Source organism: Bos indicus, chromosome 1, assembly GCF_029378745.1.
Source record: "Bos indicus isolate NIAB-ARS_2022 breed Sahiwal x Tharparkar chromosome 1, NIAB-ARS_B.indTharparkar_mat_pri_1.0, whole genome shotgun sequence".
Classification (NCBI taxonomy): Eukaryota; Metazoa; Chordata; class Mammalia; order Artiodactyla; family Bovidae; genus Bos; species Bos indicus.
The window spans coordinates 139,709,716-139,728,617 of NC_091760.1; the positions used below are offsets into that span (position 1 = coordinate 139,709,716).

At 37.4% G+C, this 18,902-nt stretch overlaps 1 protein-coding gene across 3 annotated transcripts in view; it reads right to left on the reverse strand.

Annotated features, from left to right (window-relative positions):
• BRWD1 (bromodomain and WD repeat domain containing 1) overlaps nt 1-18,902 on the reverse strand; it is a 123,831-nt gene that overhangs the window by 90,508 nt on the left and 14,421 nt on the right. For all 3 annotated transcript variants that reach the window (XM_070795013.1, XM_019962667.2, XM_019962674.2), the window contains 5 exons: nt 14,081-14,231; nt 11,948-12,046; nt 11,308-11,468; nt 9,849-10,070; nt 5,561-5,661 (listed from right to left, as the gene is read on the reverse strand). In XM_070795013.1, the coding sequence (XP_070651114.1) occupies nt 5,561-5,661; nt 9,849-10,070; nt 11,308-11,468; nt 11,948-12,046; nt 14,081-14,231 (734 nt within the window). The remainder of the gene's footprint in view (nt 1-5,560; nt 5,662-9,848; nt 10,071-11,307; nt 11,469-11,947; nt 12,047-14,080; nt 14,232-18,902) is intronic.

Sequence of the window (18,902 nt, forward strand, 5' to 3'; positions counted from 1 at the left end):
GATGCTGTGAAAGTGCTGTACTCAATACGCCAGCAAATTTAGAAAACTCAGCAGTGGCCACAGGATTGGAAAAGGTCAGTTTTCATTCCAATCTCAAAGAAAGGCAATGCCAAAGAATGCTCAAACTACCGCACAATTGCACTCATCTCACACACTAGCAAAGTAATACTCAAAATTCTCCAAATGAGGCTTCCAGAGTAAGTGAACCAAGAACTTCCAGATGTTCAAACAGGACTTAGAAAAGGCAGAAGAACCAGCAATCAAATTGCAAGCATCCACTGGGTCACAGAAAAAGCAAGAGTTCCAGAAAAACATCTACTTCTGCTCTATTAACGATGCCGAAGCCTTTGATCTGTGGATCATGACGAACTCTGGAAAATTCTTAAAGAGATGGGAATACCAGATCACCTTTCCTGCCTCCTGAGAAATCTGTACGTAGGTCAAGAAACAATAGTTAGAACTGGGCATGAAACAATGGACTGGTTCCAAACTGGGAAAGGAATACGCCAAGTCTGTATATTATCACCCTGCTTATTTAACTTCCAAGGAGAGGACATCACACGAAATGCCAGGCTGGATGAAGCACAAGCTGGAATCAATATTGCCGGGAGAAAGATCAATAATCTTAGATATGCAGAGGACACCACCCTTATGGCAGAAAGTGAAGAGGAACTAAAGAGCCTCTTGATCCAAGTGAAAGAGGAGAGTGAAAAAGTTGGCTTAAAACTCATTCAGAAAACGAAGATCATGGCATCCAGTCCTATCACTTCATGGCAAATAGATGGGGAAACAATGGAAACAGTGATAGATTTTATTTTCTTGGGCTCCAAAATCACTGCAGATAGTGACTGAAGCTGTGAAATTAAAAGACACTTGCTCCTTGGAAGAAAAGCTATGGCCAACCTAGACAGCATAATAAAAAGCAGAGACATCACCTTGCCAACAAAGGTCCACCTAGTCAAAGCTATGATTTTTTTCATAGTCATGTATGGATGTGCGAGTTGGACCACAAAGAAAGCTGAGCACCAAAGAATTGATGCTTTTGAACTGTGGTGTTGGAGAAGACTCTTGAGAGTCCCTTGGACTGCAAGGAGATCAAACCAGGTAATCCTAAAGGAAATCAGTCCTGAATATTCATTGGAAGGACTGATGCTGAAGCTGAAATTCCAATGCTTTGGCCATCTGATGTGAAGAACTGACTCACTGGGAAAGACCGTGATGCTGGGAAAGACTGAAGGCAGGAAGAGAAGGGGATGACAGAGGATGAGACAGCTGGATGGCATCACCGTCTCAATGGACATGAGTCTGAGCAAGCTCTGGGAGTTGGTGATGAACAGGGAAGCCTGGCATGCTACAGTCCATGGGGTCACCAAGAGTCAGACACGACTGAGTGAGTGAACTGAACTGAACATACTGGCTTTATGCTGAAATCAAAACTGTGATTCAAACATCTCCCCAAAAACAAAAGCCCACAACCAGAGAGCTTCACAGCTGACTGGAGTAGAGCTAATGCCTATCCTTCTGAAACTCTTTCAAAAAATCGCAAAGGAAGGAACGCTCCCAAACTCATTATATGAGTCCACCATCATCATGATACCAAAACCAGACAAAGACATCATAAAAAAAGAAAATTACAAGCCAATATCACTGAACATCAACACAAAAATCCTCAACATTAATTCAAGCAAACAGAATTCAACAACACATTAAAAAGATCATACACCATGATCAAGTCGGGTTTATCCCAGAAATGCAAAGATTCTTCAATAAACACAAATCAATCAATGTGATACACCATATTAAATAACTGAAAGATAAAAACCATATGATAATCTCAACAGATGCAGAAAAAGCTCCTGACAAATTCAAAAGCTTGTTTTGCCCATTTATGGGCATAGAAGGAACCTACCTCAACATAATAAAGGCTATATACAACAAACCCACAGCAAACATTATTCTGAATGGTGAAAAACTGAAAGCATTCCCTCTAAGATCAGGAATAAGACAAGGGTACCCACTTTCACCCGGAAAAGGCAATGGCACCCCACTCCAGTATTCTTGCCTAGAAAGTCCCATGGATGGAGGAGCCTAGTGGGCTGCAGTCCATGGGGTCGCTAAGAGTCAGACACGACTGAGCAACTTCACTTTCACTTTTCACTTTCATGCATTGGAGAAGGAAATGGCAACCCACTCCAGTGTTCTTGCCTGGAGAATCCCAGGGATGGGGGAGCCTGGTGGGCTTCCGTCTATGGGGTCACACAGAGTCGGACACGACTGAAGTGACTTAGCAGCAGCAGCAGCAGCCCACTTTCACCACTATTATTCAACACAGATTTGGAGGTCTTAGCTATGGCAATCACAGAAGAAAAAGAAATAAAAGAAATCCAGATTGGAAAACAAGCAGCAAAACTCGCACTGTTTGAAGATGACATCATACTATACATATAAAATCCTAAAGATGCTATCATGAAATTACAACAGCTAATCAGTGAATTTAGTAATGTTGCAGGATACAAAATCAATACCTAGAAATCACTTGCATTCCCATATGTTAACAATGAAAAACAACAAAGAGAAATTAAGGAATCAATCCCATTTACCACTGCAACAAAAAGAATAAAATACCTAGGAATAAACTTACCTAAGGAGTCAAAAGACCTGTATACAGAAAATTATGAGACTGATAAAAGAAATCAAAGATGACATTAGCACATGGAGAGATATTCCATGCTCCTAGGCTGAAAGAATCGGTATAGTGAAAATGACTGTACTATCAAATGCAATGTAAAGATTCAATGCAATCCCTATCACGTTATCAAAGGCATCTGTCACAGAATTAGGACAAAAAATTTCACAATTCGTATGAAAACACAAAAGACCCCAAACAGCCAAAGCAATCTTGAGAAAGAACAAGGCAGCTGGAGATATCAACCTTCTTGACTTCAGACTATACTACAAAGTTACAGTCATCTGGACAGCATGATAAAAAACAGAAATGTAGGCCAATGGAACAAGATAGAAAGCCCAGAGATCAACCCATGCACCTATGGGCACCTTTTGACAAAGGAAGCAAGAATACACAGTGGGGCAGATAGTCTCTTCAATAAGTGGTGCTGGGAGAAACAGAGAATGAAGAATTGAAAAATGAAAACACTTCCTAACACCATACACAAAGATAAACTCAAAATGGATTAAAGACCTAAAAGTAACATCAGAAACTATAAAACTCTTAGAGGAAAACATAGGCAGAACACCATATGACATAAATCACAGCAAGATCCTCTATGACTCACCTCCTACAGTAATGGAAATAAAAACAGTAAGTGGGACCTAATTAAACGTAAAAGCTTCTGCACGGCAAAGAAAACTGTTAACAAGGTGAAAAAGACAACCCTCAAAATGGGAGAAAATAATAGCAAATGAAACAACTGACAAAGGATTAATTTCCAAAATACATAAGCAGCTCATTCAACTCAATATCAGATAAACAATCCAGTCAAAAAGTGGGGAAAAGACCTAAACAAACGTTTCTCCAAAGAAGACATACATATGGCTAATAAACACACGAAAAGATACTCAACATTACTCTAAATTATTAGAGAAATCCAAATCAAAACTACAGTGAAATATCACCTCACACCAGTCAGAATGGCCATCATCAAAAAATCCATAAACAATAAATGCTGGAGAGGGTGTGGAGCAAAGGGAACCCTCTAACACTGTTGGTGGAAATGTCAATTGATACAGCCACTGTGGGAGACAGTATGGAAATTCCTTCAAAAAAAAAAAACTAGGACTAAAACTATCATATGACCCAGCAATTCCACTACTAGGCATATACCCTAAGGAAACCAAAATTGAAAAAGACACATGTACCCCAATGTTCATTCACTGCAGCACTATTTACAATAGCTAGGTGATGGAAGTCACAACATAGACTGTCCATCAACAGATGAATAGATAAAGCAGCTGTGGTACATACATACAATGGAATATTACTCAGCCATAAAAAGAAACACATTTGAATGAGTTCTAACAAGGCAGATAAACCTAGATCCTATTATACATATGAGTGAAGTTAAGTCAGAAAGAGAAAAACAAATATCACATATTAATGCATGTAATATGGAATCTAAAAAGATGGTGCTGATGAACCTATATGCAGGGCAGCAATGGAGACACAGACACAGAGAACAGACTTATTGACACAGGCTGGGGAGGAGGTAAGAAGAAGAAGGTGGGATGAATGGAGACAGTAGCATGGAAACATATACACTACCATATGTAAAACAGATAGTCAATGGGAATTTGCTGCATGACTCAGGGAACTCAAACCAGGGCTCTGTAAAACCTAGAGGGGTAAGAAGGGATGGGAGGCAGAAGGGAGGTTCAAGAGGGACGGGACATATATCCGGCTCATTCATGCTGATGTATGGCAGAAAGTTAAAACAATGTTATAAAGCAATTATTCTTCAATTAAGAATAAATTTTTTAAAAAGATAATGGCTTTAATCTAGCATACATAAATGTTGCCATCTTACTTCTATAGTACCTCTTCGTATACCAAATATTTCCACAAACATTGTTATAGGTGGTGGATGTGAGAGGACTGTCTAACCCCCAAACTTACATGGATCCTAGTACACAGAAAGAGCAAGCCCACTAACCACTGTTCTGTAACTGAGGTGATTAAAGCTCACAGAGTGTAACAGAACCCATTATCAAGGCCGCAGAACAGGCTGTAAAACCACCAGATGATAGCATGCTCTAACAGAAAGAGAACGCAAGCTGCATATCAAACATTAAATTTTTAGTAGCCACATCATAAGTAAAAAGATAAAATTAGTTTTAATCCATTTAACACAATATATCCAAAATACCACAACAATGTTAATAAAATTTTAATGAGAACTTTAATTGCTTTCATAGTATATCCTTTAACTCTTCCGTAGCATATTGGACACTTATAATACATCTCAATTTGAAAAGTTTTCATCAAAAATACTTGATCTGTACTGAGATTTCATGAAACTTCTAGTTGAAAAACTAATTCACATACTCAAGTTGTTTAAAATACGCTTAAAAGTTCTATAAGTACTGAATCATATCCATTAAAAACTTAATAATTCGATTCCTCAATTGCACCAGCCACAACCAAAGTGCTCAATAGAGATGTGTGGTTAGTGAGTACCACGTTGGGCAGTGTAGGGCTATAATCCAGGTCTGATTCTTAAATAATTCCTGCCTAAATTTCTGCCTATGCATATAATTATATATATTTCTAACATTTTTCAAAATGTTTCACACACTATCACTTTTTCAAAAACATGTGACCACTAAGAGAGAACAGCTCTGCCCCTTTAACATACCCAAATATCTAAATGGTACAGTGTAAACAGCAGTCAACAAGGTACATGCACTGTATTTATCAAAAATTACGTTCAAAAGTAAAAAGGCAATCACAATACATAATTTCTCTTTATAATCAGATTTCATTTTTAGACTAAACTGTAACATCACGAAAAAAGAAAAAACTTACTACACAATTACAGTCACTTACCTGAATTTCAGGGATTCTAAATCCCACTGCCAAAAACAAACAGTCCCATCAGCACCAGTGGAGACCATGTATCTTTGCGAGCCTTTGGCCATGGGGCTAAACTAAAAAGGAATAAAAACATTTACACATCAGTTTCCCGAGCTGGCACTAACATTACAGTTTAAGTTTTTCAAAGTTAATTTCAATTGACACTTTGAGTAACACACAGGAAATCCAAAATACAGGTGATGCTATAGTGAGAACTCCTAACCAATAAAAAAAACAAAACAAAATGAAAGTCTATCTCTAATTTATAAATGTAATGTGATCTCAATAAAAGTTTATTTTGGAAACTAATAAGAACGGTCAGAAAAACTTTCATTAAGAGAAAGTAAAGATCTAGTCCTGTTGATATGAGACCTACCACAAAGCCTCAATAATTAAAACTATGGGGCACAGTACATACATTATGACAGAAAGACCAACGGAAAACTGTGAAGTCCAAACTGGACCCTAACACACAAGACATACAACAAAGGAGCCATCTCAGTCAGATGGGGAAAAAATGGACCATAAATGCATAAATGGTACAGGACAACTATGCAACAATCTGGGGGAAAATGGATCCATTCTTGAGACTATAAAGCAGGATAAATTCCAAGTGATCAACATTTTAAATATTTAAATAACAAAACCATAGAAGTATTATAACAAAAGAATTATACTGTAACTTCAGAATAGGGTTAACACTTGTGTTTAATAAAGTACCAACTGTGCTACACAAACAAGCTAGAGAAAGGAAGATCCTTTTGGTCCAGAAACATCCAAGACAGCTTAAAAGACAGAGAGGGAATTGTAAGGAAAACAAGAAAAACACACTTAGCAAAGGAGTAAGATAAACAAAACTACCAAAGTGAGAGGGAATGTGGTATGTGATAGCAACAGAAAGATCTATACTAACACTGAAGTTACCTTGGAATACATGAGCTCTTATTACTGTCAGTTTAATTCTATATATAATCTAAAACCCTAGAAATGATATTTGTTGCAGGTGGTCAATGTTTATTTCCATTTACCCATACACATTTTCTTTCAATTCTTCATTCCTTTTTATTACTCCAAGCCTGGGATCACATTCCTTCTCTGACTGAAGAATACTATTTCAAATTCCCCTTAGTGCTGTCCCATCAATAAAAAACTGAGTCTGACTGAATATGTGTTTACTGCACTTCAGTGGATTTTCAGTAGGTTCAGAATTCTTGACCTGCAGTCATTTCCTATCAGCACTCTCAGAAAAGCACTCCTTTGTCTATGAACCTCCACTGCTTCTACTGAGAAGCTGGCCATCAGTCTTGCTCCTTTTGTTATTTTCCCCTCTGATTCTTTAAGATTTCTCTTTGTTTTTGGTTTTAAAACTAAATGTGATGTTCAATAGTTGTAGTTTTCTGTATATTTACTCTGTTCAGGAACCTTAGCATTTCTTCAATCTGTGGCTTTATTTCTTTAGTGTATTCTGCAAACTTCTCAGCTATTATCACTACAAACACAGCTTTGTTTCATTCTCTCCTTCAGGAATTCCAGTTACACGTATGGTACATATATATGTATACACATGTGGAATCTTTTCAGCATTTCCTCTTTATTAACTAACCTATTTTGGTACATTCTAAACTCTTTACTCTGTGCTTCCATTTGTTTATTTTCTCTGGCCTCATTGCTAACTCATTAATTCTCTCTTTGACTTCCTTAGTAGAATTTAGTCTGCTGTTAAAACCATCTACTGAACTACTAAATTCAGTTGTGCATGTCAGTTCTCAAATTTCCTTTTTACTAATTCTAGTTCTCTGATGAAATTTCATCAGTAGCTGAATTTACTATGCATGGATATTTCCAAGATATATCCTCCCCAACCCTACAAGTCTGTCAAAATTTCTGCTAAGCTTCTCAGTCACCTATGAAACTGCTGTTGCTAAGTCGCTTTAGTCGTGTCCGATTCTGTGCGACCCCATAGACGGCAGCCCACCAGGCTCCCCCGTCCCTGGGATTCTCCAGGCAAGAACACTGGAGTGGGTTGCCATTTCCTTCTCCAATGCATGAAAGTGAAAAGTGAAAGTGAAGTCGCTCAGTCGTGTCCGACTCTTAGCGACCCCATGGACTGCAGCCTTCCAGGCTCCTCTGTCCATGGGATTTTCCAGACAAGAGTACTAGAGTGGGCTGCCAACTGCTAAATGCCTTCAAATTCAAGGTTCCTCGCTCTGGGCTTTCCATATCTTGGCTACATAATTTCTCACTATGTTAGTACTTTGTGGAATGGAATGGAAATGAAAACAGTGACAGACTTTACTTTCTTGGGCTCCAAAATCACTGCAGATGGTAACTGCAGCCATGAAATTAAGACACTTGCTCCTTGGAAGAAAAGCTATGACCAACCTAGAAAGCATATTAAAAAGCAGAGACATTAACTTTGCCAACAAAGTTGGCATCTAGTCAAAGCTATGGTTTTCCCCGTAGTCATGTATGGATGTGTGAGTTGGACCACAAAGAAAGCTGAGCACCAAAGAATTGATCCTTTTGAAATGTGGTATTGAAGAAGACTCTTGAGAGTCCCTTGGACTGCAAGGAGATCAAACCAGTCAATCCTAAAGAAAATCAGTCCCGAATATTGGACTGATGCTGAAGCTGAAACTCCAATACTTTGGCCACCTGAGGCGAAGAACTGACTTAGAAAAGACTGTGATGCTGGTAAAGATTGAAGGCAGGAGGAGAAGGGGACGACAGAGGATGAGATGGCTGGATGGCATCACCAACTTGACAAATACGACTTTGAGCAAACTCCAGGAGTTGGTGATGAAGAGAAGCCTGGCATTCTGCAGTCCATGAGGTCACAAGGAATCGGACACGACTGAGCAACTGAACTGATTAGTACTCTGGATACTTTTTCACCTTCATCCAACTTTTCTATTAATAGTTTCCACCTAAGCATTATGTCTCTTACTCCTCAACATCTTGATGCTGCTGCTGCTGCTGCTAAGTCGCGTCAGTTGTGTCCGACTCTGTGCAACCACATAGACGGCAGCCCACCAGGCTGCTCCGTCCCTGGAATTCTCCAGGCAAGAACACTGGAGTGGGCTGCCATTTCCTCCTCCAATTGTTACTTCATACTCAAGGTTCTAACTCTAACCCAGTTAGTCTAATACTAACACTATTGAGAATGTAAGCAATCTGTGTTTTAAAGAAAGCCTCCAAGTGACTCTCATACGCATTAAATAAAACTACTACTCCAGATCCAACAACCAACTTACAAGAAACACAAAGAAACACGTTAATCTATTCTACAAGGAAGCAAATGGTACCCAAACTGTGGGAACTTTATAAACCCAATTTCCTCAACAAAGAAACTGCAAAAAAATTGGACTAGATGGTGAAACTTGTTGTAAAATTCTTTTAATGTATAGCAACCAATTGTAAGATATTGACTTTGGTTCCTAATTCAAACAAACTAAATAAAATAATGCTATTTATGAAAGAGTCGTGACTGACTCTTTGCGACCCCACAGACTATACAGTCCATGGAATTCTCCAGGCCAGAATACTGGAGTGGGTAGCCTTTCCCTTCTCCGGGGATCTTCCCAACCCAGGGATTGAACCCAGGACTCCCACACTGCAGGCAGATTCTTTACCAGCTGAGCCACCAGGGAAGTCCATTTATGAAACTATTTGAAATTTGAACGTCAACAAACAAGTGTGATGATAATGTTTTTGGTTGTGTTTTTAATAAAACACAGTAGACATACTGAAGCATTTACAGATGAAATGATATGAAATCTAGCATTTGCTTTAGGTACAAGGCGAAATAGATGAAGAACTGGCCAGGGATGATGGACACATAAAGGCTCATCGTACTATTTTGTCTACCATCTATACGGTTCAAAAAAATTAATGTCCACAATAAAGAAAAAAAATATAGTTCAGCCAATTTAATCAACTTATCAAAATCCACAAATTTTAAAGGAGAAAAATTATTAACCTGTCACCATGAGTGTATGTATAATTGCCACTCACTCAGTTCAACTGTAAACCTAAAGGAAATAGTAAGTCATCCCAGTAAAGCTCTTAACTACATTACGTATCTATTACATTACCCTTCCAAGATTCATGGAACTATGATTAATTATATTTTTCCTGATTACTAAATTTAAAATAGATCATGTAATTACTAAACATCTCACTATTTCTCATCTCCAAAGATAATGACCATTTAAATGAAAAGGAGACAGTCCACAAATGTGCACACTAAAGTGGGTTTTACCTGTAAAGATGTAATTGACCCCGTGTGTCCTTGGAGCACAGCAACTGGAGCACAGGTTCTCAGGCACCACACTCTAATTATTTTATCACAGCTCCCTGCAGCAATCATTGTATTCTCATAGTTTACTGCCATATCTGAAATTTCTGCAGAATGACCTCTTAATGTGGACAATAGGCGGCCATTGTGTGTTGACCAAATCTTCACCAAACAATCATCTGAACCCTAAGAAAAAATATACCCCAAGATAAAATGTTAATACAGCAAGTCTTATATTTCATTAAAAAAATACCATTCACTTGTCACACAAATATATCTCCTCCTCTCTTTCCAACTGTCGAATACTCTGTAAATTATGAATCTGATGGCCAAGAACACTTACAATGTTTTTTTTTCTTCAAATCAAATAATAAAAAAGATACATTCTTGTAGTTTTCATTTCTATGGCTTAGACCTATTATAAATACTATTTTCTCCAAATTCTCTGCCATGTAATAAGTCCAACTAAAAGTCCAAGGCTCATCCATTTCAGTTAACAAAGTTAAATGTTTGTTTAGTTCACATTAAGTTAAATAACTTGGTAAGTATTAGTTAGGACAGTTCTGTTTCACAATGGCAATTGTGGCAATTCCAAAAACAAAAAATAATGGGACTAAAGCCCTCATTTTAAATAACTAAGCAACAGAATCTCAAATTTATAGTACCATCCAGTATCCATCCATCCAGAAAATATCTGAATATCAACTGTGAATCTCAACAACAGAAAAATGAAATCTAAACTTCTTATCCATCCTAACTTCCCTTAAAACACTGAAAGTGAAGTCGCTCAGTTGTGTCCAACTCTTTGTGACCCCATGGACTGTAGGCCACCAGGCTCCTCCATCCATGGGATTTCCCAGGCCAGAATCCTGGAGTGGGTTGCCATTTCCTTCATCAGGGGATCTTCCCGACCCAGGGATAGAACCTGGGTCTCCTGCATTGCAGGCAGACGCTTTAACCTCTGAGCCACCAGGGAAGCCCAAATTCCAAATATTTACATGTAGTTTTACAATAATTATAAAATAATCTTTCAGTGTTAATCAATTTCCCCAGATCATGAGTAATCAATGTGAATATGAATCACCTGTAGACATTTGGCTTTTGAGGGGAGAGGGTCTTTCTGATTAGGGGATTTTTTGGATTGTTTTTGGTTAATACACACTAGAACCTAATTCAGTAGGTCTAGAATGAGCTGGAGGTGATCCACCAACACCATACAAGGCCTGATTATCTGCTTCAGAATTACAGGGGATACTTAATAAAAATGCAAATAAAAATGCAAAAATGCACAGACCCCACACCAGACCAAGTCAAAATTTCTGAGAAAGGGAAAAGACATATTTAATTAAGCTTTCCTAGATAATCGTGAAGCACACGAAAGTGCTCCAGATGATACCAAATTGACTTTAAAATGGTAACTCACTGTAAAGATTCTATGTCCTGTCCTATCAAATGCTACACAGTAAACAGCAGACAGATGTCCGAGAATCCTCCTGTGCATTTTTATGTGCTGATACATAGCTCCTGGAAATGCTGTGCTAAAAGTGGAACACCCTGTGAGCTGTTTTCCTCGATGGATCTCCACTAGGAAATAAAAACATGAAAAGGGTTAAGGGGAAGCCAGTATGTGAGAAGCTAAGAAAAACTCCAAAACAATTTCTAGAGGGCCACAAAAATTAACACTTGAGAAATCCTAATGATGAAGTTTCTTCCCAATTCTGTTCTATTATAAGCACTGCTGCTGCTGCTGCTAAGTCGCTTCAGTCATGTCCGACTCTGTGCGACCCCATGGACTGCAGCCTACCAGGCTCCTCCGTCCATGGATTTTCCAGGCAAAAGTACTGGAGTGGGGTGCCATTGCCTTCTCCGACTATAAGCACTAGTACAGATTTATTAAATAAGATTGTTCTTCATTACCTTTTATTACTTTTAGTAATAATTTTAGGAAAGCAATTATCTGAAACATTACCAGCACCTCCTTTAAAGTTTTAATACAGCAGTTACAAAATTGGTCAAGAAATTAAAAAATTATTTTGGGCAACTGAAAAGTCAACCTCACTTACCAAGATTTGGTGGGGAACCATAATTCACTGGCATTTCAGGAGGTCTTCCTCTATGAAGAGCAGCAAAGGCAGAGCCCTTCCAAACTGTGTGCCTGCAGTCTTTAAAATGAATTTTAGATACACATAAAATCTTGAAAGTTAACCCCAAGAAAGATTTTATAGAATACTTACGTATATTGTAATAAACTGTTTATTAAAAGGTTTACCAACTAATATATTTTAACAGAAAAGCCCTAGAGGTTTATTAGACTATTTCTGAAGGAAAAAAAAAAAATTTAAGACATCTCAGATACAACAACAACAACTAACATTTGTGTAGCACTTTACAATTTACAAAGTGCTTTCCACATACATTATCTCATTGAATCCTCACAACAACCCTGTGAGGTAGGTATTATCGCCAATTTACAAGTGAGGTAACTGAGGCTCAAAGGTTCCAGGACCTTTAAAGAGATCCACTGCAAATACTTGTCAAGATGGACCATAAAACCAAATCTTTTGACTCCAAGTCCTACTCAATGCCAAATGGATTTTTATTTTTCATCACAGAATTACACCATACAATCATTAGTGATAAAGGTCTTACTCGCAACTGATCCAATTTTCCCATAATGGACATTTTTGTAAGGAAATTTTTTTTTCATTTATATGAAAATCCTTGACTTATTTAAATGTTACTGAGTTTAAAATTAATGCTGGCCAATATTACCACGACTTTAATCTCCTTAGTATTGACAAATGGCTTTCCTCTTGTTTTAGGATCATAGACAATCCTTTACACAAGAGCACATGTAGGACCTGTGAGTCTGAACACTTAATTCTGAAGTCCTATCCCTCGTAGCAAATACACAAAGAAAACTGTCTAACCCCCTCTAGAGGAGATAGCAGCAGAGCACAGAGTATGCTGTGCTAGAAATTAGCTTCTGGCAGGAGGAAGGGAAGAAAGGAATTATATAAACCTCCACTGAGCCTCGGGTGCCCCAAACTAACAGGCATATCATGTTTTACAGGAATGAATTCATTACCACTATCATTATCAGTTACAAGGCATCCTCTCATGTCACTAGTACAAACAGAGAAATATAGTCCCTACCCTAGGACAGCTTGCTGAAAAGCTTCTTCTACAGTCTGCCAGTTCTAAAGCAGTGCTCATCACAGAACAACATTGAGCTTGACACAAGTAAAGAAAACAGAAGAAAACAGGCTACCCAAGCAACTACTATATAACAACCTAAAATAGAATAATTACAAGGTGAGTAGAACACAGAAAAAGGAGGAATATGAACAGTTTCCTGATTCGAGCCACAGTGTGGCGTGACTACATAGAGCACTGAAAAACAACTAAAGCTGACAAACCAGTCTGGCATGGAACCAAGAGGAAGGGTTGCTCTTTCTCAGTCAAACTTTATACTGGTGGAGCCATCTAAGAGGCAGCATCACAACAGCAACAGATCTTAAAAATAATCATGAGGGATGAATGTGACGGATACTCAGGATCAGAAGAGCCAACATTCTTGCCCATTAGCGGTTAAGCCACGTTGTATACATAGATTGTATCACATACATATACTCAGTCTAAGTGATTTATACCAAGCTAACAGAAAAACAGCAATTCCAAACATTTTGCTACCACACAATTTCGCAAAAAATTAAATTGGTGGAAAAAGAACCATGCAATTGTACATTTTTGGTACTCATTTTCAAAATGCTACCAAATTTAGAAAATCACTTCCCCTTATAACAAAGGGCTTGCAGAATCTAAATATCAAATGAAATACTTCTAGCATTTAAAGAGTTTATTAGACACATACAATTACATTCAATGAAGTTATAAGTGAGCTACAAAATGGAAAATTAAGAACTCACATTGATAAAACCTCAAACACATCTCAGAATAAATTCAAGCTTTTGAGCTTAACATCTGTACCTTTATCATTTTTTAAATGCAGAAGGACCCATTAAACACTGACGTAATAGAAATCAATGCCTAGGCTAAATGCAGAGAATTTTATAGTCCACAGCATGGTTTTTAGTTACATATCACCTTTCTTCCACAATGCTTACATTACTTCACAATTATAGTAATTATTAAGCTAGTAATACAAAGCAGAACACTTCTTCAAATTAAGGTACCTTTTGCTGTACGTAGCAAAGACTGCCTTCCTGCCCCAAGTAAAGAAGTGACTCTTGAAATGCTGGGTGGGATCTCTTTATCCAGCATGGGACCGATGCGTTGGCAGATTTGCAACAGATGGTCAGGAGCCACATGCTTATTGGACAAGACCTGATTGGAGAGCAAGTTTTGAAAACAACATTTTTTATAAGAGTTTCAAAAAACAAATACTTAGGGACAAATTTGACGAAATATGTGAGAAACATATACAAAGAAAACTACAAAATGCTGCTCAGACAAATTAAAAAAACAAAATAAGCAGTAAATTAATCTACAGATTCAAAGGCATCCCAACCAAAATCCCAGTAGGCTTTTTTTGTTGTCGTTAGAAATTGAAAATTTTATTCTAAAATGTATAGCAAACAGCTTAGAAAAGCCAAAACAGCTTTGAAAAAAAGCAAAGTTGAGAACTAACCACCTGATTTCAGGACCTGTTATATAAGAACTGATTTTTAGCAAAAGTGCAAAAAAGAAGATAAATCTTTTCAAAATTGGTGTCAAAACAAGGGAATATCCATTTGTCTAAATAATTATAATAATAATGAAAGTGAAAGTGTTAGTTGCTCAGTCATATCCAACTCTTTCCAACCCCAGAGTTTGTAGCCCACCAGGCTCCACTGTTCATGGAATTCTCCAAGCAAGAATACTGTGGTAGCCATTCCCTTCTCCAGGGGATCTTCCCAAACCAGGGATCAAACCTGGGTCTTCGCATTGGAGGCAGATTCTTTACCATCTGAACCACCAGGTAATTAACTTTAATATGTACATGACACCATAAACAAAAATTATCTCAAGATACATCATAGATCTAAATGTTATCATCTAAAACTTTAAAATCTATAAAAGAAAACTTTAGAGAAAAATCTTTATGACCTGACATTAGGCAAAGATTTCTAAAATGACACCAAAAACAAAATCCACAAAAGAACAGATCAATAAAGTATCCTTCACCAAAACAACTTCAGTAGGTATTGTTAAGAGGATGAAAAGACAACCATAGGCTGAAAGAAAATACTGGCAAAGTATGTATCTGATAAAGGACTCATATCCAGAATACATAAAGAACTATCAAGACAATAAATTTTTAAAAACCTAATTTTTAAGAATGATTTGACTAGACACCTCACCAAAGAAGACATACAGATGGCAAACAAACACATGAAAAGACGCTCAACATCACTGGTAACAGATGAAATACAAATTAAAACCATAATGAGATATCACTACACATCTACTAAAAAAGCTAAAATCTAAAAAACTGACCAGACCAAGATCACAAGAATGTAGAGAAACTGCTGGTAGAAAGGGAAAACAGTACAATCACTTTGGAAAACAGTGAGGTAGTGTCTTTAATAGTAACACATACATAACCATTTTATCCAGCTGTAATACTCATAGGTGTTTACACAAGAAAAAAGGAAGCATATGTTCACATAAAGGTTTGCACATGAATGTTCTTGAACAGCTTTCTTCTCAAGAGCCCGGAAGTGAACACAATTCAAACGTCTATTAACAGGTGAATGACTAGACACATTACTGTGTCTGTACAATGGAATACTACTCAGCAATAAGGAAATTTAGTAACACAAATTAATGGGTGAATCTCAAAATAACTGTGGAAAGAAGCCAGAAAAAGAGCACATCCTATATGATACCATTTATATAAAACTCCAGAAAATGCAAATTAACTTATAGTTACAGAAAGCAAGTCACAGGTTACTAGGGGCTGGGAGAGCAGCAGGAGGAATTATGAAGAGGAAACCTTTGAGTGTAAGAGGGATGTTCACTATGATGATGGGTTCATGGTGTAACACATCTAAATCTATCACTCAAACATTTTATATGCAGTTTATTCTGTCAATTATATCTAAAAAAAAAAAAAAACCTAATGTTACCTGATATAATTTGGCATCAATTTTAACACTTCATCCCATGGGCTCCTCAATCGCATTGAGGAAGTTCTGACAAAACATCACTGTCAGGACTGTCCCAATATTCAAGACACACAGTATCTCTGCTCCCTTCCATTAATACCAAAAATATTCCCCATGCCATTCTGATACCAACAATGGCTCCACATTATTTCCAAATTCCTTGAGAAACCCCATTCCAAAAAAATTTGAAACCAAGTTCTATTAATAAATCTCTTTTGGCTCTGAATCATGAATTCAAATGTAAAATAAACTTGGATTCAATATAAAGTTTTTGTTCATAAACCCTGGTGACATCTTTAATTTTCCAACCTGACTTAACGTTTCCCACCATAATAGATATTCCAAGGCAAAACTCAAAAGATATTATCAGAGCTCAGTCAGACCTCAAAAAAGCATTCACTTTTTTGAGTGCCAAGATATTACTTGGCACTCTGCTGCAAAGTGTCAATATGTAAAAGTTCAAGAACTGTTGCAGATAATTAGCTCATCATAAGAGTGGAGAGGAAGACAGGAGGAACTAGAAGGTAATTCCAACAGGATCAAGAAAATCAAAGATCTAAGACTTTGTCAGTAAAGAAAACCTGAAAACAAAACCCCTATTAAAGCAATTGTATTGAGTGACCTGAACAACATAAGGATTAAATATCCTATGGATTAAATATATGAGATAAATGACTTTGGGAAATGGCAACATGACTTCCATAACGTGGAAAATCACACTTCTCTAATAGTTCTCTTTGAGTTTTCCACTATTTAGGTGGATGTGTGTGTCAGTCTCTCAGTCCCGTCCAGCTACTTGTGATCCCATGGTCTGCAGACCACCAGGCTCCTCTGTCCATGGGATCTTCCAGGCAAGAATACTGGAGTGAGTTGCCATTTCCTTCTCCAAGGAATCTTCCTGACCCAAAAATCAAACCCAGTCTTCTGCATTGCAAGTCGATTCTTTACCTTCTGAGCCACCAGGGTAGCCCATTAGGTACACAGAGAACTCTTAACTATATACACAACCAACTCTATCTGAGTTGAATGGAGACTTGTTTTGAAGATCAGCTATAAAAGCTATGGATAAAAAAAAACTCTCCAGAGAAAAGGTATGGATAGAAAATTTTAAACAGATTGTTTCCCAGTGGTAGAATCTTATTTTCTCTCAAGTGATATGGAAAGAGAGCTTTACAAACATGCAATAAAAGACTGCCTGTATTGAAGCAGCAATAAAACTGATCATTAAAATAATAGGAAGCTTCAACACAGATAAATGGATCTAGATAAAGTCCTTATAGGAATACAGACTCCATATGGCAGCTATTAATTCCCATGAAGAGAATTACAGATTCTCTGCATTTTTTCTGAGGATTCTAACGTAACCAAATCTAAATAATAATAATGATAAAAATCAGAGATCTGGGGTGGGGGGGACATCCTATTCTTGTACAAAATAAGATGTATCTGAAAAATAATATGGTCCTAGTACCAATATAGACCAAAAAAAGAAAAAGAAAAACCAGTCCTGAACTTTAAAAAATATCATTTTGACAAAAATTAATATAAGTAATAAATAGGTAATTTTCCTTTAATATTTTCAAGTCCTAGATAGGAGCATTAGTAACAGTTTCTAACCAGAGCTTCAATCAGTATGTCAGTTATACAAGGCTCTCAGGAGTCAGGCCAGAAGCTAAATCCTTTCAGTGGCCAAACAGCTAATCCCTCGACCCTCTAGTTCACTGTAGCCATATTCAGTTTCAGGAAGTTTATCAGCCACAACCCTAGAATCACTGTGTCATTATCACCAAGTTCTGGTCATAGTGATCATGAGCCCCTTTCAAGCCCTGGGTGGCAGTTACAGAAAGTGGGTGTAGAGTCTAGATAACCTAATTGGAAAATTATGGGGGAAAATAGCTTGTTCTATAAAGTTTGGGATGCTGTAATCTAACCAGGATCTAAAATGAATATTTAATATCTTAAAGATGTACCTGTCTGACCTTTACCTTTCCCTCAAAGTATCTTAAACTACATCCAGAAATTTTGCAATGGAAAATGTGTAAGTGTTAAACTACCATAACTCCTGTAACAATGAAAATTACAGTACAACAATGAAACACAAGAAGTGACAGAAAGCACTGCCTTTTACACAAAATACAAAATTTGGTGTCTTCCTTAAGAAATTCTCCTCAGCTTCTGATGACAAACGTTCTTTATTTAAAATGTGCAAATTTAGTATCAATGGCAAAATATTCCCCTAAGAAATAAGAGGAAAAAAGAGCTTAACAGTATAGACAAAAGACCTACACAGAGAAATGTTCTAGTGCTGGTGTGAGATCTTCATGTAAAAGCACTTTAATGCGTTTTAATTACAGAAAGTTAACTAGCTCTAGCTTCTCAGAGCAATGACTGCTTGCTTACCCAACAGCCATCACCTCCCCACTTCAGCATTACCTCACTTTTCCAGTTTCTTTCATAACCAAGAGACCACATGATCTAGTTCTGGCCAATGAAACTGAGAAGAAATCTCCTGAGGCAAGGGAACATTCCTGGAAAAATTCTCCTCCCTAATAAAATAGTCACAGGAAGAAAGAATTCTTCCCTCCCAGCATTTCTAGGGTATGATGGCAAGAACTGCAAAAAACCATCCAGCAACGTAAAAACTAAGAGTCTGAAGTAAAAAGACCAAAACGGCAAGGCTGCCAAAGAAGAAAGGCAAAGACTGACTCTAGTGACGCCATTAGACCCCTGCATCAATTCTATTTATAGACATTTAAGAAACCATTGTCCATCTTCATTGTTACTTAAGCCACTGCTTCTCAGCAAATGTATTGATCAGATAAGACTATTGTGCCACATGCAATCTCAC